Source organism: Orycteropus afer, unplaced genomic scaffold (genome assembly GCF_000298275.1).
Source record: "Orycteropus afer afer isolate SDZICR_OR568_19922 unplaced genomic scaffold, OryAfe1.0 scaffold00516, whole genome shotgun sequence".
Classification (NCBI taxonomy): domain Eukaryota; kingdom Metazoa; phylum Chordata; class Mammalia; order Tubulidentata; family Orycteropodidae; genus Orycteropus; species Orycteropus afer.
In genome coordinates this window covers 864,087-887,242 of record NW_006922103.1, presented here as the reverse complement: position 1 = coordinate 887,242, position 23,156 = coordinate 864,087, and the positions used below count along the sequence as shown (strand labels likewise).

At 40.8% G+C, this 23,156-nt stretch overlaps 1 protein-coding gene across 1 annotated transcript in view; it reads right to left on the bottom strand.

Moving 5' to 3' along the window:
* Positions 1–23,156, bottom strand: part of RTTN (rotatin) — a 235,205-nt gene that overhangs the window by 116,760 nt on the left and 95,289 nt on the right. Inside the window, exons 29-32 of the mRNA XM_007955605.1 lie at positions 22,496–22,624; positions 21,900–22,010; positions 20,870–21,028; positions 19,281–19,352 (exon numbers count right to left, since the gene is read on the bottom strand). Of these exons, the coding sequence (XP_007953796.1) occupies positions 19,281–19,352; positions 20,870–21,028; positions 21,900–22,010; positions 22,496–22,624 (471 nt within the window). The remainder of the gene's footprint in view (positions 1–19,280; positions 19,353–20,869; positions 21,029–21,899; positions 22,011–22,495; positions 22,625–23,156) is intronic.

Below are 23,156 nucleotides of genomic sequence, written 5' to 3'. Positions count from 1 at the left end.
ACCATCTCCTGAGGGGACACTTAGTTTACAATGTTTCTATGTGATGGCACAGCTTTAGCCACGTAATTGCATTCTCGACCCACAAGTACAATAAATGAAGTATTTTTCAACCTTCCCAGAAGAATAAAATGGTAAGGAAATATTGTGTGGCCCAAGTACTTATGATCAAAATTACTTTTTGTACCTACCAGTTAGCTATAGAAAATAAAAAGCCTCATCAATATCCATAAAAAAATCTGATTTCCACTGTACTTCCCATTGGATTAAATCTGCCAAAGAAAAAAAAATGTGCACGTGCACGCACACACACACACACACACACACAGAAAATGAAAACACAGGAAATAGCGCCCATAAGAAAGGTACGTTTCAAAAATATTCAGAGTTCAACTTTAACTGGAAAAGGTACGTGTCCCATATGTCCGCCTTTCCCATCACCAAGGAAGTATAGGTATTAAAACTTTCTCTGCAGGACTCTAAAGTAATTTACAAATCAGAAGTGAAGTTACATCATTACTATCATCAGCAAACCTCTTATTTCAATATTAAACATTTTATGTATGCTGTTTGTCGTTGCTGTTACGTTCTCATAAAGCAACCTAGCACTGTGAGCTTGCACATCATAAATAAACCAGTTTACTTTAGAAATAAGACTACTTAGTGCACAGCCACCACACATTGTCACTGTTTACATTTTAAAGTCAGAGGTCTGGAAGAAGTGAGTAAAAGGGGCAGTACCAGAATAGCATGACCTTAGAGTGCTCAAACCAAGCACAGTACACGTCTCAGGCACTGTGGCCTTGAAATGCATGGCCTTATTAAATTCTCCAGGGTGATGCAATTTACCCAAAACCACACAGCCAATTCTAACACTGCTGCTTACATCACATCTGTGATTCTTAACTGCAGAAAACATGTCAATCATACACAGATTTGTAGTAGTTACCTAACATCCCAAAGTAAAAGCCTCATGATAGTAACTCAGGGAAAGAATCCACAACCAAGACAATTATGAACAGTTCTGCTAAGATCACCATCTTAACTCCAACCACCTAACACAACTCAATAAATCAATAAAGAAAAGCCATTAGACAGAGTAGCACAAGACTGTTTTCCTGAATATATTTCATGATGACAGCCAGAACAATTTTTATATATTTTATTATACAGATTATATATAATAATCAATTTTACTTTCACAAAATTGTACCTATAATTGCTTCCCATGCTGAGTTACATCCACAGTGCTAAATTCATAAAGGTTTCACCAAAACAGGTGAAAGACAGAACCTCCTCTACCCTGAGACTGGAAGAACTAGATGGTGCCCAGCATTCTGGTAAGAGCCACAATAACAGATGGACACTGAAAGACTGGGCGAAATACGTAGATCAGATCTCAATTTCTTTTAACTTTTTATTACCATTTGGGTGAAATTTTATGAAGCAGATTTGTTCTACATTCAACAGTTCATACACGTTTTGTTTTGTGACACTGTTTACTTTCCCCACGACGTAACAGCTCTCCTCCCACTTCCTACTTTTGGTTTCCTGTTCCTGTGTCCTTCTTGCCTATGCATTCCCGCCTCCCTGTCTTTCTCCTTGTGCAAATGCTGCCCTTCTGATCTCCCATGGTTGACTGTTGTAAGAAGTGCATCTCCCTGGAACAGCTGTTTGGTTCATAGGCCTATCTATTGTTTGGCTGCAAGTAAAGCCACAGGAATGAGTTCAATTCCAGGCCCAAAGGTGACTTAGGGATATCATCTTGGGGGTTTTACCAGTCTCGATCCCCCCCAGTAATCATGGTCTTTTTTTTATTACTTTGAGTTTTGTTCCAGATCTCAGTTTTTTTTCATTTGCATGAGTATTTATTAAATAATTAGCAGTTTATAGTCTACCTTAAAAGTATTTCCCCATGCCACTATAATTCATGAATGGGAATAGTTATCTAAGGAAAACAGGGGGAAGGTGAATGTTACTTCAAGTCTATATAGGTGAATATCAGTGGGGATACATTTTTCCTTAAAACAGTTGGTAAAATCTTCTTTGATATTTGAAAACCACCACATCTAGGAACTAAAGATAAAACCACCAAACCAAACCCATTGCCATCAAGTCAATTCCGACTCATAGCAACCCCCATTGGGTTTCCAAGGCAGTAGATCTTTCTTTTTTTAATTGTGATTTGTGTGCAAATTGACAAATCAGATTGATTTTATTGTGAACAGTTCATGCACATTTGGTTTCATGGCTCCAATTACAATCCCAACAATAAAAAGCTCTCCTCCCATCTAGTCCCTGACTACCCCTTCCCTCTGCCCTTCTTATCTATGCATTCCTGTCTGTCCAGTTTTCCCTCTATGCATATGTTACCCTTCTGATGCCTCATGGTTGAATGGTCTAAGGGGTGCATCTCCCTAGGGTAAGTGGGTACATCTCCGTGGGTTAGGTGTTCTGTTTGTAGGACTTTCTACTGTTGGGCTGAGAGCTAATCCCTGGAAGTGAGGCCAGTTCCAGGCCTGAAGGATAACCCAAGGTCACAGGCTCAGGGGGTTCCACCGGTCCCTATCTGACCAGTAGATCTGGTCATTTTTGTGTTTTTGAATTTTGTTCCACATTTTTCTTCCTACTCTATCCAGGATCTCCAATTTTGATACCTTTCTGAATGTTTGGCTTTAGTAGCCAGGTACCATCTTGTTCTGGTCTCAGGGTTGGGAAGGCTGAGATCCCTGTGGTCCATCTGATCCTTGGACTAATTATGTCCAAATGATTTTTATTTTCTTCACTCTTCTTTGCTCCACATGAAGGGAAACCAATAGATGTATCTTAGATGGATGCTGGAAAGCTTTAAAGACTCCAGCCACTACTCATCAAAGCAGAATGTAGAACAAAACTTTTTATACTACATTGTGCCAATTAAGCTTGATGTCCTGAGGCCATGGTCCCGAGCCCACAGGTCCAATGATTGTCTCCCTTCAAAGCACTTGATTTTCACTGAGAAGCTACTCTAAACCTGTCCCCGTTACTTCTATAATGTATATGGTTATTTTTGTAGCACTAATACACAAGTAACAATATCTTCAGCCAAATCTATCCATGGCCATGAGTATACTCCTATGCACCTACCCACACCTGATCTTCTCACCTGCCTATGCATTCACCCATAGACTAGTGTTTGCTGCCACTGGTAATGCAGTATTGGGCATGTAATAGTATTTGCCTCTGATGTCTATATCTTTTGTGTATGTTTTGTGTCCTCCTTTTCCCTACTGACATTGTGCTGGTCACACAAGCTTGTTATATTGCCTTTCCCTTCACCCAAATCAACACACGACTCTTAAGTAGTCAGAAATTTTCCCTGCCCTTCCTTCCCATCCCTGGTAATAAACAAAATAAATGTCCTTCCTTGCATAAACCTCACCTTGAATTTTCACAATAATGGACTCGTATAATATTTATCCTTCTGTGACTGACTATTTCAATCAGCATAATGTTCTCCAGCAACTCACAGTGATACTTCCTCAGGTTTCTGAAGCAGTAACTCTACAGAGCTGGCATGCCAGACAAAACGGCATGGAGCTAAGTAAGATAAGGAGAGGGAAACAGGCCCCACCCCCAAGAGGAAGGAAGAGGAGAGGTTTCGAACAGCTATGGGAGACAAATTTGTCTGTCAGTTTATCACACTGTGGTAGTTTACATGTTGCTGTGAGGCTTCAGGCTGTGCCACCAGTGTTTCAAACAACAGCAGGGCTGAACGGGGTGCACAGGTTTCAGTGCAGCTTATAGACTGAGAGAGACTAGGAAGAAGGAAGAGGCCATCCACTTCTTAAATAACTGGCTCGGTAAAGCCTTATGGATAGCAGAGGAACATTGTCTGATACATTACTGTGCAATGTTATGAATAGCCCAGAAACATCGTCCAATGCAATACAGGAGGATGCACCCCTTAAGTCAGAAGGCTCTCAAAATATGACTGGGAAAGAGCTGCCTCGTCAAAATAGAACCAACCTTACTTACATAGATAAAGTAAAGCTTTTGGGACCTCTATTTGCTGATGTGGCAAGACTCATATTGAGGAGAAACAGCTGCAAACATCCATTAATAATCAGAACATGGAATATACAAAGTATGAATCTAGGAAAATTGGAAGTTGTCAAAAATGAAATGGAACACATAAACATCGATATCGTAGGCACTAGTGGGATGAAATGGACTGGTTTTGGCCATTTTGTCTACTATGCCAGGAATGACAATTTGAAAAGGAATGGTGCAGCATTCATCATCACAAAGGATGTTTTAAGATCTGTCTTGAAGTACAATGCTGTCAGTGATAGGATAATATCCATACGCCTATAAGGAAGACCACTTACTACAACTATTATTCAAATTTACGCACCAACTACCAAAGCCTAAGATGAGGGAATTAAGATTTTTATCAACTTCTGCAGTCTGAAATTGACCAGACATGCAATCAAGATGTGTTAATTATCACTGGTGACCGGAATGCAAAAGTTGGAAACAAAGAAGAATCACTGGTAGTTGGAAAATTTGGCCTTGGTGACAGAGATAATGCTGGAGATCACATGACAGAATTTTATAAGACCAAGCACTTATGCATTGCAAATACATTTTTCAACAACACAAATGGTGACTGTACACATGGACTTCGCCAGATGGAGCACACAGGAATCAGACTGACTACATCTGCAAGGGGCGATGGAAAAGCTCAGTATCTTCAGCCAAAACCAGACCAGGAGCTGACTGTGAAACAGACCATCAACTACTCATACGTAAGTTCAACTTGAAGTTGAAGACAATTAAAACAAGTCCACAAGAGCCAAAATATGACATGGAATATATCCCTCCTGCATTTAGAGACCATCTAAATAGATCTGATGTATTGAACACCAATGACTGGAAACCAGAGGAACTGTGGGATGACATCAAGAACATCATCCCCGAAGAAAATGAAGTCATTAAAAAGATGAGAAATGAAGAAAAGACCAAAATGGATGTCCGAAGAGACTATGAAACTTGCCCGTGAGCAGAGAGTAGGGAAAGCAAAAGGAAGAAATGACAAGATAAAAGAGCTGAACAGAAGATTTCAAAAGAGCAGCTCAAGCAGACAAAGCCAACTACTATAATGAAACGTGCTAAGATGTGGAGTTAGAAAACCAAAAGGGAAGAGCAGGCTCAGCATTTCTCAAGCTGAAAAAACTGAGGAAAAAAAATTAAACGTCAAGTTGCAATACTGAAAGAGTCTGTGAACCAAATATTGAACAATGAAGGAAACATCAAAAGAAGATGGAAGGAATACACAGAATCACTGCATCAAAAAGAACTGGTTGATGTTCCTCCATTTCAGGAAGTGACATATGCTCAAGAACCAATGGTACTGAAGGAAGACGTCAAAGGTGCACTGAAGGAACTGGCAAAGAACAAGGCTTCAGGAATTGATGGAATATCCACTGAGATGTTTCAACAGATGCCCTGCTGGAGGCACTCACTCGGCTATGCCAAGAGATTTAGAAGACAGCTACCTAGCCAACTGATAGGAAGAGATACATATTTGTACCCATTCCAAAGAAAGAGGATCCCACAGAATGTGGAAATTATCAAACAGTATCATTAATATTGCATGCAAGTAAAATCTTACTGAACATAATTCAAAAACAGTTGCAGCAGTATATTGACAGAGAACTTCCAGAAATGCAAACTAGATTCAGAAGAGGACATGTAATGAGGGATATCACTGCTAATGTCAGATGAATCTTAGCTCAAAGCAAATGATACCACAAAGATGTTTACATGTGTTTTATTGACAATGCAAAAGTATTTGATTGTGTAGATGTTAACAAATTATGGGTAACATTGAGAAGACTGGGAATTCCAGAATACTTGATGGTACTCATGAGGAACCTGTACACAGACCAGGAGGCTGTCATTCAAACAGAGTAAGAGGACACTGCGTGGTTTAAAATCAAGAAGGGAATATGTCAGGGCTGTATCCTTTCACCATACTTGCTCACTCTGTATGCTGAACAGATAATCCAAGAAGCTGAACTATGAAGAAGAACATGACATCAGGATTGGAGGAAGAATCATTAACAACTTGCGATACACTGACAACACAACTTTGCTTGCTGAAAGTGAGCATGACTTGAGGCACTTACTGATGAAGACTGAAGAATACAGTCTGCAGTATGGCTTTACATCTCAATATAAAGAAAACAAAAATCTCAATACTGGACTTTTAAGTAGCATCACGATAAATGGAGAAAAGATTGAAGTTCTCAAACTTCACATTGCTTGGCATGGAAGCAGCAGTCAGGACGTCAGACAATGTACAGCACTGGGCAAATTGGCTACAAAGAACCTCTTTCAAGTGCTGAAGAGCAAAGATGCCTCCTTGAGGACTAAGGTATCCCTGACACAACCCATGGTATTTTCAATCACCTCATATGCATGTGAGAGCTGGACAATGAATAAGGAAGACCGAAGAAGAGTTGCTGTTTTTGAGCTGCAGTGGTGGCGAAGAATGCTGAAAGTACCATGGACTGCTAAAAGAACTAACAAATCTGTCCCGGAGGAAGTACAGACGGAATGCTCCTTGGAAGCGAGAATGGCCAGACTTTGTCTCACCTACTTTGGTCATGTTGTCAGAAGGGACCATTCTCTGGGGAAAGATGTCATGCTTTGTAAGGTGGAGGGTTGACGAAAGAGGGGAAGACCCTCAACAAGATGGATTGACACAATGGCGGAGGTGATGGGCTCAAGTATAGCAAAGGTCATAGAGCTGGGGCAGGACTGGACAGTGTTTCGTTCTGCTGTGCACAGGGTCGCTATGAGTAGGAAATGATTCGACGGCACCTAACAACAACAATGTCCTCCAAATGAGCTACGTTATGACGTAATTTGTGAATTCTTCATTAGTCTTTTATGTTCCATCATATTCCATTGTGTGAATGTATAGTAGTTTAGTTATCCATTCATATGTTGATGAGCACTTAGGTTGTTTCCATGTCTTTGCTATAGTGAATTGTGCTACAAAGAACATGGGTGTGCAAATGGCTATTCATGTCCTGAATCTCACCTCTTTAGGATATATTCCTAGCAATTGAATTGCTGGATCATATGATACTTCTATTTTCAAATTCTAAGGAAATGCCATATTGTTTTCTACAGTGGCTGTACCATTTTACAGTCCCACCAGCAGTGCATGAAAAATCCAATCTTTCCACACCCTCATTAGCATTTATTTTCTGCCTTGTTGAACTTTACTATTATTGCTGGGGTAAGATGATATTTCATTGTTGTTCTGATTTGCATCTCTCTAATAGCTAATGATCCTGAGCATTTCCTCATGTGACTGTTGGTTGCTTATATATCTTCTATAGCAAAGTGTGCATTCATGTCCTTTGCCCATTTTGAATTGGACTGCTGTCTTTTTGATGTTGAGGTGTTGAACTTTTCCATAGATTCTAGAGATAATTTCCTTGTCAGATATGACATAGCCAAATATTTTTTCCCAATCTGTAGGTTCTCTTTTCACTCTTTTGGAGAAGTCTTTTGATATGCATAAGAATTTAATTTTTAAGAGGTCCCAGTCACCTAGTTTCTCTTCTGCTGCTTGTGTACTTCGGGTTATGCTTGATAGTCTAGTTATGCCATAAATGACCCTACGTTTGCCCCAATTTTACCTTTGATGAACTTTATGGTGTGGGGTTTTACATTTAAGTCTTTTATCCATCTTAGGATAAAATGTATGTATGGTGTGAGGTAAGGATCTTCTTTCACTTTTCGGCAAGTGGATATCCAATTTTGCCAGCACCATTCATTAAAGAGGCTATCTCTCCCCCATTTAATGGGGTTTGGCTCTTTGTCAATCTATTTCTGAATTCTCAATTCTTTTCCACCGGTCTATTTCTCTGTCATTGTACCAACACCACACTGTTTTCACCACTGTGGCTGTATATTAGATTCTGAGATCAGGGAGTATTGAACCTCCTACTTTATTTTTCCTCTTCAGCAGTGCTTTGCTTATCCAAGGTCTCTTTCCTTTCCATATGACGTTGGTGATTGGTTTTTCCATGTCCTTAAAGAATGCTGATGGAATCTGGATCAGGATTGCATCAACCAGTTCTAGTCTACTCTTTTGTCCTTCCAATGTGTTATCTATCTCTGTAATTTTAGTGGTCATCTTCTGCATTTCTAATTGCTGTTTTTGTATGATTTCTAACTGTGTGTTTATTTTGTCATTTTGCTCTTGAATGATCATCCTGAATTCATCAAGGGTATTGTCTGTCTTCTCCTTGATTCTGGTTATGGTTTCCTTGAGCTCTTGGAAGGTCCTATCTATATCTTTCAAAGTCTTTATCAGATAGTTCTATTACTAGTTCTTCCTTGAGGAGCTTTTCTAGTTCTATAGTTTGGACACCTCCTTCTACTATCTTGTCCTGTGTCTTTGTTTTAGTTGAAGTTGTGTGTTGTCTCCTCGACATTGTGAAGTTGTTGTCTTTATTTGTTGGCTATGTGCTGATTTGTTTCACCCTGGTTTTATGTTTTACTTTGTTTTACTCTATCTGGAAGTGTGGAACAGGTGTCCTTCTTTGGTTGTTAGCTTGACTGTACTGGGTCACTCTCCAGCTTTCTCTGTGTTGGTGGAGTAACTGGTGGGAATGTGGGTGTTGGTCTCTGCTTGTCATGAAGAGGGTTGCAGTTAGGATCAGCAGGTATTGTCCACCATCTGCATGGATCCTGTGGTGCAGGAGCTTTTGATGTTATTTGTCTGTTGGATGAATGTAGTAGATATGGCTGACTAGTGGAGAGTTAATATGTTCCTCCCATTGGATGAGGCATGGAAAAAAAAAAAAAGAGAAAAAGAAGAAAGCCAAGGAGAAGAAGGGAGAGATGAAAAGACAGAATAAAAACAGATGGTAAGAAATAGGGACAAAGTAAAAAGAATATAAGACAAAGAGAGAAAACAAAAGGGAGGAGGGGTGAGAGGTATGAAGGCTTGGTAAAAATAAAAGAAGACAAAGAGGTAGAGGGGTACATAATCAGATCTCAAATTCTCAAGATATCCAGACTCACCAGATGAGTTGACACTAAAGAACGCTCTGAGACTATCACCTTGAGATATTCTTTAAATCTTGAACCAAAACTATCCCAAGGTTACCTTTTAGCAAAACCATAGATTGGCACATAAATTAAAAGATATTACAAGTGAGTACAGTGTTCCATTAAAAAAGCATCTATATGAGACCAAAAAGTCAACAGTTACTCTAAAAGAAAGATGAGAAGTTAAGGGGCAGGACAAGTGGAGCACTGGAAAACAGAACCACCAGAACACAACGGAAGAGAACGCTGACACACAGAAACGGAACTAACGTCCCTGACCAGTGGAGATACTGTCAAACGGAAACCTAACTTGCTATGTAAACTTTCACTGAAAAAAATGAAATAAAATATTATTTAAAAAATAGGTGAAGGAATCGACACTGTATAACTCTTGTGAACAGAGAGCAAAGCATTCACAGCTTGAAGAGCCCTTCAATCTGCAGCATCTCTGTCCCATAAGGGCTTGCTGTGGCTGATGGTTACAGCATCCGCTGAAGAACAGGTGTTCCAAAATTCACTTAAATTCACCTTTTTCTTACGCTTTAAGTGTTTTCAAAACAAGTGAAAAATTATACATGAAAATATGATAAAACTCTAGTAATTTTCTACAAATATGTATAATTATCAATGATAAAGAATGTTATTAACTCAATCACATTTACTCTTCAATTAATAAATTTTTATACATTAAACAATTTTTTCTCTAGTTCTCGTGAATATAAAAGTTCAGAAATAAAAATATCAAAAGATAATATGAGATCTAATTTTATAATTAAATTTACTTAATAATATTTTAGGGTAAGATTTTTCTCTGACTATAAATCATGATGAAAGTTATTCAGCGTAAAAAGATTTAAGAAGCTCAATTAATTCTGATATGAACAAAAGAATAATTTCACTAATTCAACACCTATTCCTAGCAATTTTTAAAAAAACGTAGTGACAAATAATTTAAGTTGGTTAATCCAGCCACTCCACGGAAGGAAGACAGGGCAATCTACTTCCGTGAAGACTAACCACCTCGGATACCCAATGAGGGTTGCTATGAGTTGGAATCGGCTCAATGGCAGTGGGTTTGGTTTGGTCGGTAAAACAGGTAAAATCAATCTTGATAGGGCTTAACCATTTTATAAACACTTCATGTTTTGAAGCCTTGAGGCTGGCCTTTCTTTGCACTCAATATCTCCTTCATTATGTATAACTGTACATACTTAACTGAGTATGTATTTCCAGAATGTCAACCTTAATAACCGTCTAAGTAAAAATCACTTAAAATAACACATTCAGGCAGAAAGTACAGTAATGGGAAGGAGAAGGCTCTCCACTTTTGCCTCCCTAAATCAGTGGCAGTGAGAACAAGGAAGCCCTTCATGAGACAGACTGACACACGGCCCCCCACAGGACCGAGCAGAACAATCTAGAACGCAGCCCAATCCAGCAGTGTCCTGTGCTGTTACACACAAGGCTGGCTTGGCCCCAGCTGCCCTGGAGCCAACACGATGGCAACAACTAGCAGCTTAGGATACCACAGACAGAAAACACTCGACAGGGATTTGCATGGCTCCTCTTCTACAATGTCTCTACACGGAGCCCTCCACAGATCCTTCAAATACCTCTCCAGAGAGTCATCTTCTGGAGGCCAATGAAAACTTCAAGGCACAGAACACAGAACGGCACGTCTGCTTCACAACAACGCTCACTGAGCAGGCTGCGAGCGCGGCAGGCCTCGTTACTCCCAGCAAGTCTCTCCCCTCACACTCTGCTCGTGCCATCTCCCTTCCGCCTGCCCTCTCTGTTCATGCGTCTTCAGCAATGCTCAGACCCCCTGCTGCCAATGACAGACAAGCTGCTGGTCTCCACTGAGCTGCTCCCTAGGCAGGAGCGGCAGGAGTCGGCCCTCCCTCCTAATTCAGTCCCATGGCATTAAAGACCACCTACAGGTCATCCCCAACTTACAAAGGGGTTCCAAGAGCAGGTTCTGACATAAGGAGAATAGTTCCTCTCTTTATCTTTAGCTTCCATTATTGCTGGGTATCCAGCAATATTTTGAACAGTAAATCGTAACACTGAACACTGACAGTGCACATCTGAGAACATCAGCAAATTACATGCTGCAAGACTGTACGTAGTTGTCGTTGTTATGTGCCATCAAGTCAGACCCGCCTCTTAGCGACCCCTCCTTGGGTTTCCGAGGCAGTGTCACTACAGAAATAGACTGCCACATCTTCCTTCCAAGGAGTGGCTGGTGGGTTTGAACCGCCAGCCTTCTGGTTAGCAGTCAAGTGCCTTAGCCACTATGCTACCAGAGCTCCCTGTACGTAGTTAGTACATATCATTAATGATATGATGGTTGGGGGAAAAAAAAAGGATGGGCCATAAGTGGAGTTCATCGCAACGCAGATCTATCATATGTCAAGGACCACCTGTGTATGTACGTGACTTCACATGTATGTTTTCAGTCTACATCTCTTCCCCTAGGAGCTCTGGTGGCATACTGCCTAAGGCATCTGACTGCCAACCAGAAGGCTGCCTGTTCAAACCTACCAGCCACTCCTTGAAAGGAAGACTGAGCAATCTACTTCCGTAGGGATACTGACTCAGAAGCCCAAGGGGGGTTTTATGCATCAGATCGGGCTCCTCAGCAGGGAGTTTGGTTTGGTCTTGTCTCCTTCCCAGGCTCAGTTTGCAGGCCTGGCTATTCATCCCTGTCTTCTCCATCCTGGCAAATGGCCAGGCATTCTAATGCGATGAGTAAGTTCATGTTCAGTCCACACTGTTAAACTGTGATCCTGACCCTTCTTAGCCTGTCCATACAGCAAAGTCTTAAATGATATGCTTACTGTGTCCTGGCACACCCAAAGGCTATCGCTACTGGCCTGCTGCTTTCATTACAAACCCTCTGAACATCTCAGTTGCCCGTTTGGTCTCGTTTCACCATATCTTTTCTGATGTACACAGACTCATAGAGACCTTTTACACATCAGAATGAAACACTGCTCAGTCCTGTGCCACCCTCACAATCCTTGCCATGCTTGAGCCCGTCATGGCAGCCACCGTGTCAACCCATCTCACTGAGGGCCTTCCCCTTTTGCTGACCTGCTACTTCACCAAGCATCTTCTCCAGTGGTATTCTGAGTGCCTTCCGACATGAAGAGCTCATCTTCAGCACTACATCAGACGTTTCACAGCCACTTATAAAGTTTTCCAGGAATATGTCAGACCGTTTTCACTGCTACTCATAATGATTTCAGTGGCTGATCTTTTCAGAAGTGGATAGCCCCATCCTTCTTCCCAGTCTGCCTTACTCTAAAAGCTCCACCGAAACCTGTCTACCACGGGTGACCTGCTGGTGTTTGAAATGCCAGGTGCATGGCCTCCAGCCTCGCAGCAACATGCAAACCACCACACACAACAAACTGACATTAAAATGAATGAATAAATGATAATAATTCTGTGGAATGCTATACGATTATTTTTTAAATAAATTGTTATGACAATAGATTTACACAGACTTTCACCCAATCTAAACCTAGTGGGGAAAAAAATCTGGGAGGAAAAAACAAGGTGCAGAAATACATATAAAATAATATTTTTTTAATAAAGCAATTGTATGAACACCTCTATATATGTATTAAGGAGCTAGTGGTTAAGGCATTTGGCTTAACCAGAAAGGTCGGTGGTTCAAACCCACAGCTGCTCTGTGGAAGAAAGATGAGGCAGTCTGCTTCCATAAAGATTTACAGCCTTGGAAAGCCATCAGGGGTCACTGTGAATCAGAATCGACTTGATGGCAGTAACTCTGGTTTTTATTTGAGTATGTATATTATTTGAGTATGTATATTAACCAACAGGAGCTCTGGTAGCGGAGTGCCTAAAGCACTTGACTGCTTACCAGAAGGCTGGCGGTTCAAACCCACCAGCCATTCCTCGGAAGGAAGGTTGGGCAATCTACTTCCATAATGATACCGCCTTGGACCCCAGGAGGGGTGGCTATGAGCCGGGTCCAACTCAACAGCACATAACAACAACAACAACATTAACCAATACTTATGTAGGTGTGTGATACATAAGTACACTTAATGTTTGAGTGTGTACTTGCTTGAGATCATCTGAGTATTGAAAAAACACTGAAGGATACTATTCTGATTCAATTGTGTCGCCCCCAACACATCTGCTGAATCCCTGGCCCTTGTGTCCTATTTGGAAGTAGGCTTTTCTTTTGTTATGTTAATGAGTCACGCCAGTTAGGGTGGATCCTAAACCTAATTACTTTTGAATTCTAAAAGGACACCCCCCACACCTCACACACATAGATAGGGGAAGACAGATGCCATGTGAGGACCATTTATAAACCAAAAAGCATTGCAGAACACCATGGGATACCAGTAAAGACAGAGCCAGTGCGGCTGAGACCCTTTTCCAGATTTTTAGTTTCCAGAACTGTAAAAAAAAAAAAATTTCTGTTTTTACAACCTCTCACTGTAGTGTTAATGCTACAGCAGCACTAGCTACATGTGAGATTATCAACATGAGGCAGGTAAAAATGGCCTCAAAATAAACAGAAATAATTCAGAGTACCATGGAGCAGGAATGGTAGGCAAGAAGGGGAAAGGGTAAGCACAGGGAGGAAGGGGGAGGTGAGCTATTACACTGCGGGGATGTAACCAGGGTCAAAAAACATTTATAAACTGTTGAGTGTCAAACAAATCTGCTTTGTAAAATTTTACTAGAAACCAAAACCAAACAAACTGCCGTTGAGTCGTATCCAACTCATAGTGACGCCTTCTTGGGTTTCCAAGGCAGTATCACTATGGAAGTAGGTTGCCCAACCTTCCTTCCGAGGAGTGGCTGGTGGGTTTGAACTGCCAGCCTTCTGATTAGCAGTCAAGTGCCTTAGGCACTATGCCACCAGAGCTCCCTAGATCGCAATTAAAAGCTCAAAAAAAATAAATAAAGAGAATGATGGAAACACACAAATAAAAAGTGCTCCTATTAGAATTATCAGAGATTCCAGAAGAAAGACAAGTTGCTAAGAGAGAGGAGCGATCCTTCTAAAAACATGTACAAGTACTATAATGATGCCAAGAGAATGTAAATATTACCAATTTTTGCAAAGCAAAAGTAATGGTAAAACTGGCAGATATTAGCAGGAAAAGTGGATAAGGAAGAGAATAGCAACAGCATCAGCATACGTTACTCCTCTTCCTAACGGGGCAGAGGAGGTGCGGGAGAGAAGAGATAGGACCCACAGGCAACAGAAGCAGCAACGGCAGGACGGCCAGCGGAGAAAGCCCAACCACCGACAGGACACAGGATGCTGCGGAAAGGAAGCTGCCTCCTGAGCCGTCGGTGCAGCTCATCACGTGGGCCAGAGACCTGAAGGCACGCGCTCCAAGAGTTAAAACCAGAAAGCAGGAAACTGCTTGTTAATGCAGGGGTAATGAATTCCATTATAAGCTCCACTGGTTCTCCTTCAACCACCTGTGTTTATTACTTGAAAAAAAATCATTTCCTCTGAAGTATCAGTCTGTTGAAAGCATTTTTTAATGTCTTGAAATTGCAAATGATCTGGAATATGTACATACTACATAACCATTGTTTATATTTGTATTGGACTTTTTTAACTGCGCATAAAGCCTAATCCCCATGATCCACACACCAGGCTTCCCAGTGGCAGCCTCAGAGTGTCAACAGAGCTCGCCTCTGGCAATGGAGCAAAGCCCAGCATATGTACAAAAGATGGTCTAACTCAAGCTCTGCATGGATGACTAACGGCACAAGGCCTAACAATGGGGTCCTTCATGTATGCACCACGCTCTGCTCCACAGGCCCATTGGTAATTGATGGGGTGTCTTCTGGCATAGGAGGGAAATCAGCACAGTCTAATTGCTCTTTCTGAAGATGCCTGTATCCTTCTCAGCACTGCCCTAAGGTCATGCTGGGGCTGCCAGATCCTGAGCAGACAGCCAGGGAGGCTGAGAAGGACAAGATGCAAACAAAGGAAACCCTGCAAATCACCCAGTGGCATTAGATACAAATTTGCAAGCAAAACAGCAAATTAATTATGTCACAGAAAGCTCCAATTGACTTAAAACACTATTATCAATGATGCAATAAAGCTGAATATAATTTAAAATGCATATGCTATTACTGAAAATCAACCAGAAGCAAAGAATTAGACTTTAAGAAGAAGAACAGAGAACCAAATATTTCTAGAAGGAAAAAGAATTATTTTGATTTACAACTAATAAAACATGCTACAATATAATTGGGGGAAAAAAATAGATCCTAACTATATTACAAATTCTTAACAATTACATAAATTATGTTAAAGTGACATTGTTTCTCTGACACGAAGTATTTACTGTTTGGTGAAATCAGTACCCATGATGATTCATTATGAGCAGGTGAAAAACTGCATGTATAATCACATCAAATACGAAAATGGTATGTGCTATCCCTGTAAAGGAAGGAGCAATCTCTCTAAACTACACACAAAGACATACACAGATACTTACTAGCTCCATCCACTGAGAAGGCAGAGAGATGATATCCACCCAGGAGCAATGAGCACACCTAGAAACCAGATTTTGGTTTCTAAACACCAGTCTCCACTAAAAGGAATCAGGGACCTTTGGGGAAATATGTGATTTTAGGACTCGTACTGGGAAAGTGTGGAACATCTTGCTGAGCTAGCAAGAAGGAAACGCTTAAAGATTAATGAAGATATGTTAAAAGGACAGAAGGTCACCATGAACGGGTGCTCATTGGCCAAAGTGGAGAAAATATGAACATCAAAATGATGATAGAAACAGACTGTAACCCATGAAGTAAACCAAAAAAACATGAGTTTCTCTGGTCTCAATAAATTAACAAAGGGGGAAGAATCTTTCTTACACTAGAATCTAATACACACACAAGGAATGATGGAATAAGAAATCTGTCACTTAGCAACTATTACATAATAATAGTTTCAGACAACAATCGTGAATGGTAGCTCAAACTAGCGAGAGGTTTGATGAGAAACAGATATTTACGTAGTCTCAAAGCATCACTGTGAAAAAAGGAAAAACTGCAACTCTACAGTGGAGAGAGCAGGACAACTCTCCTTCAGCCAAGTACTCCTAACCAGATAACCGAAGCTGCATCACCAGGAATGGGACAAAGGGACATCACGTGCCTACAAGACATGGTCCACAAAAAGAAAACATCACACTTCCATGGTTTTTCTGCCAAAAAATGCTTAGCTTGAATCCAGTGCTGAGGAAGCATCAGATGAATCTAAATTGAAGGCTATTTCAGAAAGTAGACACCTACCACACATCAAAAATAAACACAGTGTGTACCTCTGGACTGCATCCTACGTCTCAGACTGATTACATATATGTGTGTACACATAGAAATCTTTTTCTTTTGCTATACAGGACATTAGTGGGACAACTGGTGAAATTAGGTAATTGCTTGATTCGGATTATTATTACTGTGGTTATTTAAGAGAATGTTCTTGTTTTATTTTAAGAAAATCACCCCTGAGTATACAGGGAGAAAGAAGCACTGTGCCTGCCATTCCCAACACTTCAGAAAAACAAAACAACTCTGGACAGACAGAGCTAGAGCAAACACGGCACAATGGTAACGGGACGCATCTGGGGGAAGGTATGAAAAATGCTGTACTGTTTCTGCAACTGTTCTGTAACTAATTTTTTTTTCAATTTAAACATCTAAAAGCCCAATTATTTAATTCATAATTTACATATGAAATGAAAATTACTATTATTCAGAAGTACAATCACAGATAGTAATGTACGTAAATTAGGAATGTAGCTGGGTGGGTGGGGACAGGAACAGGGGAGGGGCCGCAATCACCAAGAAAACATTGGGTATGCCCAGCAGGGCAGCAGTAGCACAGGGCACCAAAAGGCAGAGTCAATCAAACATCTACGTCAACCTAAATCAAGGATGAACGAAGTCCATAGGCACTGCTCACGCGTCCAGCCACATCCTCAAAAATACTGTGAAACTGACACCAAGAAAAGGAAATGAAATGTTTTTCTGAGTAAGATTATTATCCATACATCAGTGGAAAATGTGTAGCAAAGCCAACTCTAATTTTCCAATACTAAATGTGTTGTCCCTTCTTCGTGGCTGTAACAAACATGCCAACTCTGTAGGCTACTGCCACTCCGAGATTATGAAACCCCACCATCCATGGGTGAAGACTATCTTTCTGTCTTACAGTGTTTCCACCATGGGATGCAAAATACCATTAACCTTTTAAAAAGCAGAAGACAAATACGGAGCCACCACCTACTGACATTGCTGGGTGAGGACATTTAAATTTTTAAAAAATAATAACGAAAAACTGATTTTAAAAAGAAATCTAAGTTTACCAAAAATACATGAGACAGCCTTTCTTTTTCTACTTCTGCTTGGAATTAACATAAGTTCCATCACTGAATACTGTTTGGGAATGGAATGGCTTCATGCTCTTTTGATTTGGACCAACTTAGCGCAAAAGACCTCCAAAGCTAATTTAAGCCACTGTTTTCAATATTTTAGTAGAAAATAAATTCCATGATAAGAGTTGCAGGACAATGTCACCAGGAACAAAGGGGAACTATTAATTATTTTATTTGTAAGAGAAAAATGTGAACTTCTACACACGGTTTTACAATATAATGCCCTAAGTCTTTACTATAACCCAGAAGTCTTATTTTTATTTTTTTATTATACTTACTTCATTAATAAAAAACCCACTGAAAGTCCATCAATCGACAAGCTGTATAAGGCATACAACTGTCATTTGCTCAATAATGAGAGGAGAGGTGATTTGTATTTGAACCAAAAATATGTTTTTAAAATCTTGTTACTGGATTAGACCCCACAGCTACTACACTGTCAATATCAGTATTAATGCTGTATATTCCTTCCAAGGTTGCACAGCAGTTAAGCACTCAGCCACTAAACAAAAATTTGGCAGTTCAAAACCACCAGCCGCTCTGCAGGAGAAAGATGTGGTAGTCAGTTTCCATAAAGATTTCAGCCTTGTAAACCTGATGGGGCAATTCTCTGTTTTACAGAACCACTATAAATCAGAATCAACTTGATGGCAACAGGTTTGGTTTTGTCAGTATACTCCCTCCAGTTTTGACTTTTATGGTCTTATTGGCAGCATAGTGCCTAAAGCACTTGACTGCTAACCAGAAGGCTGGCGGTTCAAACCCATCAGCCACTCCTCAGAAGGAAGATGGGGCAATCTACTTCCGTAGAGATACTGCCTAGGAAACCCAAGGAGGGGTCGCTATGAGTCGGGTCCAACTCGACGGCACATAACAACAACAAACCAGAAGGCAATGATAAACAGATTGTTAGGAATCTGCATTAAAGTAGTCTGGGATTTACAATAACTGGCAAAGTTAAACTGGGTTTGTAAGATAAGGAGACGTGAGCCTTCCAAGAGTTCAATGTGATCTGAGTCTTGACAATTCAACCACCTGGATCCCTAACTTCACAGCTGCACTCCCCGCAGCTCAGCCTGACTCGGTACTCCTCCCAAGGTAGATTCCGATGAGAACTTAGAAATATGCGTTTGATTTGTACAGACCCCAGGAGATGAGGTAGAATGTGATGAGAAGTAGAGACTTACGGGAGGAGGACATACGGACAGGTCAAAGGGGACAGAAGGAGAACATCTCAGCTCCCCATCAAGAGCACTCTTCGAGCCTCTGAATTATCTAAAACGTAGTACCTATGAAGCTGTGAGGTAAATATTTACTAACTTGATATTCAGATCATGAAGCAAAAAATTAATCCAATAGAAACCAAAGAAAAATCAATTACGACCCTAACTGTATTAACCTAGACAAAAACACAAGATGGTAGCATCAATGTACGATTAACTGTAAGCAAACGTGCTTCCACGATTACAGAGGCACTCAGCTGAAGTGGGCATGAGCCAGGCTCTGAGGGAGCCCACACAGACTCAAAGGACAGTGGACCACTCACCAGCTGTGTGATGCAGGCAAACTATCGAAACCTTCTGTGCTCTAGTTTCTTCCTCTGTGAAATAAGGGGACTCACAGCTCACATGCAGACAAGCACAAACTAAGTAATGAAACTAAGATGAACAAGTACTAGGTTGATAAGTGTTTAAAGTCACCCACCTGCCAAGTATAATCCTTTATAATTTCTGTAGGCATTGGAATTACAAGGAGATTCTGAAGAATAAATGCAGCCTGAAAATAAAGAAAATGTCAATACTGCCATCTTGCTGTCATCTCTGAAATAGCCCATGTGTCATCATTTAATAAGCACAGACACTTCCCTGTCAACCACACACACTGAAGGGTCCAAATGTGCTCCTTGTTCAATCAAGGGATGACCTACAACAGATGAAATTATTTCATACAAAAAACCTTTTTTTCCTATTTCACAGATTTTTTTTTTTTTTTTTTCAAAAAATCACTTGTACAATGCAAACTATTTGGATCTTATTTAAGAAATATACTTTCAAGTTTTTTCCCCCCCCAGGTTTTAGAGACACACACACACACACACACACACACTCATTCTTCTTGCTCTTCCCTGCCCCTTACATACAATCTCCTCTCAACTTGTGAACTAGAAAAATAAATCATGACTGTCCCAATTACCCACTGGCTCTGAAGATGATAAAATTAAATAATCAAACTAAGATGAACACTGATTACCAATTTAATGCAAGTTTGGGGTATAACTATCGTAGGACAATGGTAGACCAGCAGGGGGAGTCCAAGAGTGATATTTTCCATTATCTTAAATGCAAGCCAACAGATAAGGTTTAAATGGGATAAGCAGGAGTTATGGCGGCATAGTGCCTAAGACATGTGACTGCTAACTAGAAGGTTGGTGGTTCAAACCTATCAGCCACTCCGCAGAAGGAAGACAGGGCAACGTACTTGTGTAAAGATTTACTGCCTCGGAAACCCAACGGGTTGCTATGACTTAGAATCGACCCAGTGGCAATGTGTGTGGTTTTGGTTTTAGTTACGCCACATGCTTAAGCATTACTGTGTACAAACAAGGAGGTAAACAGCAAGAAAACGAAAGCCCCTGGGATCTCAAACTGGAGTCTGGCTAGTGGTGGGCTCCAGAGCTGCTGTTTTCTTTATAAACTTTAAGTGCTATTTCACTACTGTTTTTAAAACTATTTACAGGATTTATCTTTTCTGACAAAAAAGAAGAAATGAGAAGAAAACCACACACTATTTAGGAAGAATTAAAATATGCTTACTTTGTTGACTTTTTCTTTCACAGGTTCCGTGATAAATACCAGAGTGTTTTTATAGCCCCATATCTTAAAGGAGCCCTGGTGGCTCAGTGCTTAAGCACCTGGCTGCTAACTGGAAGGTCTGTGGTTCAAACCCACCAGCAGCTCCACGAAGGAAAGATGTGGCAGTCAGTTTCCATAAAGAACACAGCCCAGGAAACCCTGTACGGCAGTTCTGCTCTGTCCTATAGAGTCGCTATGAGTTGGAATGGACTTGACAATAGTGGGTTTTGGTTTTTAGGTATCTTAACCAAATGTTTATAAACATTAGAGGCCCATAAAGATTGCAGCAATATAAACAAAATTCTGTCAACTCCTGTGGGGTTTTGTTAGGCAAAAGATAAAATGGACAGGGGTCACGCCACCATGTGGAACAGGGGGTGGAACATTATTATCTCAAGAGACTCCTATGGAGAAAAGGGGTGGGTCAGCAGAAGGACTTACCTCCCGGCGTACCATGCTACATTCCGACTGGTCCAGAAGGATGTTCAGCACAGTTCCCCAGAGCCCACCAGAGATGTTCTGACAACTATTTGCCAAAGCAACGCAGCCAGCCTCGAGGGTAGTTAATGCAGCTCCTACGCCCAGAGAAGTGAATCGCACCTGTTCAAATCACAGAGAATCACTGTCAAGCAAAGAATCCTAGTTTCTAACATGAATTCCTAAGTACTTGTCTGGTATGTTAAATATCGTACTTTAAATTATGGGATTGGTTTGATAGTCTTAAATTATAAAAGACATTTATAAATGTCTGAATGGTCTGAAGCTCTTCAAAACAAAGAAGTAAGTGACCTAACTTTCTACAAAGCATACACTATTTCCTCCATAATCATTTTAAGAGAAAAATGTTTCAAACAAGGTTGACTTCATATAATAGGTTTGTAGTAGTACTGCTGCTATTTAAACAATGCTTTTCTGTGAACATCTGAATTCTGACCCAGAAATATAGTTTCAATGATAGCTGCAGAATAACACAGAATAATGGAGTCTTACTGTAAGCCAGCGACAAGTCCAAGTTCAATGTGCCTAAGAAGAGAATCTCTAAGTTCAGATCAAGTAATCTTCCCACAAATCAAGGTTTCTATTATAATATAATCATTTCTTGCGTGAAGTCAGTAAACAAATGGCTGAAACTGAAAAATTAATTAATATAAAATGATGCAGTGTAATCACACTGCTCTACTAAAAGGCACTTCACTGGCCCTTGGCTTTACAGTTGATCATTCCCACCTAATCTTTTCAAGAGCTTGAAAAATCACCTGGGCTTCTCCAATTAATTTTCTACTGTTCTTTCTGAAAGTGACAGATTTATAAACTTTTCTCCTATATTTTCAAACTGTACTCTACTGAATTTGACTTAAAAAGGGGTGAAATAAAATATAAGTGCTGCTACTGAAACAAGCACATTTTAGAATGTACGCATGTGCATCATTTTCAAATCTACGAAGAACTGACGGGACTCTCCTTCACTGACCTCTGGGTCCCGATCAACCCACAATGGGATGAGCCACGCCAGTCCCTGGGGAGTAGAAACATGGTCTTCATGGTGGCCTCCCAAAGGCAAAAACCACAGCGGCATCCAGTCCTACAGAGAGAAAAAGGGGAGCAGAGACACGTTAGCCAAGTTCCTAAGAATAAAACAGAGTGATTTAAAAATAACCCAGTATTTAAAGATCAAAACAAAACAAGAATGTATTTATGGTTTGCTTTAATCGATTAATTAACCCCAAACAAGGCAAACAAAAACCTCAGCTTCTCCCAACCAAGTTAAAAATAACTTTTTCTTTGGAACAGCATTTTTCGAATGATTTAGACAACATGCAGTTTTCTAATGAGTGAAGAACTCAATCAAAATGAATTGTGAATGAAATTCAGAATGAATGAAATTCTGATTAAAACTCAGTTGCCACAGATGACCTCTAAGGAACACCGAGCCAAAGACCATTTCTGTTTCCTGAAACGAAGAGACAAAGCGGCATGTTCGGGCGACAGGCCTCGAAGCCGGCCGCTCAGGCCACAGCACGCTGGCGTCAGATGCTGCTGGCCAGGCAGCGCGCGTGGCCGCCTCACCGAGCGCCGGGCCTGGGCCATCATCTCATGGGACAAGTGCAGCAGGCACAGCACCGTGCTCTTGGTGACCCCTTTCCCCATGAAGGACGTCGCATTCCCGCCACGCTCCACGTAGAACGAAGTTATCACCTGGAAAGCAAGCACAAACACTTCCTGCAGGCTCTGCTCTGAGCAACAGAACCGGCAGTGCACAACCCCCACCGGCCTGTCTGAAGGAAGTCCCAGCTGCAGAGAACAAAATGGTCTCGGTGTGAGAAAGTCCCCTTTGGAATTTACCCCCAAGACTGCCGTGTCCTTCTGGGACATCTTGCTGATTTAGAACGTGTTTAAACCAGTTTCCAAATGTCACAAATAACCTTTAAGCTCTCATTCAATCCAACTCCACCCACTGCCATGGAATCGATTCTGACCCACACCAACCCTTCAGGAAAGAGTAGAACTGCCCCCATAGGATTTCCAAATTTGTAAACCTTTATGGAAGCAGCTACCTCATCTTTTTCGCATGGAGAGGCTGGTGGGTTTGAACCATCAACCTTCTGGCTAGCAGCTGAATGCCTTAACCACTACACTACCAGAGTGCCTACTGACTCCCACAGACTCACATCAAAGAGTCTATAAATACCTTGTTGGAAAGTATACACAGAAATTGCTAGCACTATAA